The 1072-nt window shown below is 43.4% G+C and overlaps 1 protein-coding gene across 1 annotated transcript in view; it reads left to right on the top strand.

The window, feature by feature from the left end:
• LOC101858853 overlaps window positions 1–448 on the top strand; it is a 9315-nt gene extending 8867 nt beyond the window's left edge. Inside the window, exon 4 of the mRNA XM_005095621.3 lies at window positions 1–448. Within this exon, the coding sequence (XP_005095678.1) occupies window positions 1–406 (406 nt within the window). The 3' untranslated portion in view covers window positions 407–448.
• The last annotated feature ends 624 nt before the right edge of the window (window positions 449–1072 follow it).

Below are 1072 nucleotides of genomic sequence, written 5' to 3'. Positions count from 1 at the left end.
TCTGGGAGAGAGTAACCCGGCGACCGCCCCACAAGCTGCCGCAGCAAACAGTGCACCAGAAGCTTCCGAAAACATCCAAATCCCTCAGTCGGTTTCTGACCAAACCTTTCAGGACAATTTCGTCAAGCGACAGTTTGAACTGGAGAGGGAATTCAGCTCCAAGAGGTTAGAGTTCGAGCTGGAAGGTGGACTTCCCGTCCAAGGTTGGGTTCAATTCTATAATGCCAAGTACTATCTCCCGACTTGTCCTGGAAGTTCTGGGGCGGCTGTCATCTGTTGCTTCGAGATGGATGGAGAAACACACAAAATGGCATTGCCTCACTCCAGAAGTCCGGCCGATATAGGCCAAAGCCTGGATGGAGTGCTGATAAACCCCTTAGTAAACTTACTTAAGGTGAAGCAGTAACGCTCATTTCAACCATGCCCCCCCCCCTTCCCACTATACATCCCCCCTCCCCGGTCGATCCACCAACACTTCTCCTTTTCCTCCTGCTCTTCAAAAGGAGGTGAGAAAGGAGGAGAATGAGAAGGATAGAAGAAAGAGTAGGAGGAGAAGGAAGACTAGAAGGAGGAGAAGAAGAAGAAGCAGAAGAAGAAGAAGAAGAAGAAGAGGATGAGGAGGAGGGTAGAAGAAAGAGGAGGAGGAGGAAGAGGAAAAATAAGATGATGAAGAAAATAATTTGATTTGTACATGCCATTGATGTTACTCTAAAAAGCCAATTAAAGAGATCAGGTTGTGGATTTACACATTGGAATATTCATCTTTGAACTTCCCTCTTGTTTGATATTATTAATAATTAACTATTACTGTATTCGTAGTTGTTGGATGTTAATAGTTCATACAATATTTTATCGTATTCGTAGCCGTTAGTTGTTAAGAAATAATACATACATGTATTATCGTATTCGTAGTCGTTGGTTGTTAACAAAGAGTCTTCATAACAAGAGGGGCCACTTCTCTCTTTGAGCCAATTAAAAAAATGTCCTCAAAATTCGGTGGCGCCCTCTTCGCAAAAGCACACCTTTTGCGAACAGAGTTACCCTACTTGAGTTTAAAAAATCAAAGTGAAAC

The sequence above is a fragment of the Aplysia californica genome, unplaced genomic scaffold (genome assembly GCF_000002075.1).
Source record: "Aplysia californica isolate F4 #8 unplaced genomic scaffold, AplCal3.0 scaffold00109, whole genome shotgun sequence".
Lineage (NCBI taxonomy): Eukaryota > Metazoa > Mollusca > Gastropoda > Aplysiida > Aplysiidae > Aplysia > Aplysia californica.
Note: the sequence above shows the minus strand (reverse complement) of the source record. Positions and strands in the feature narration are given on the sequence as shown.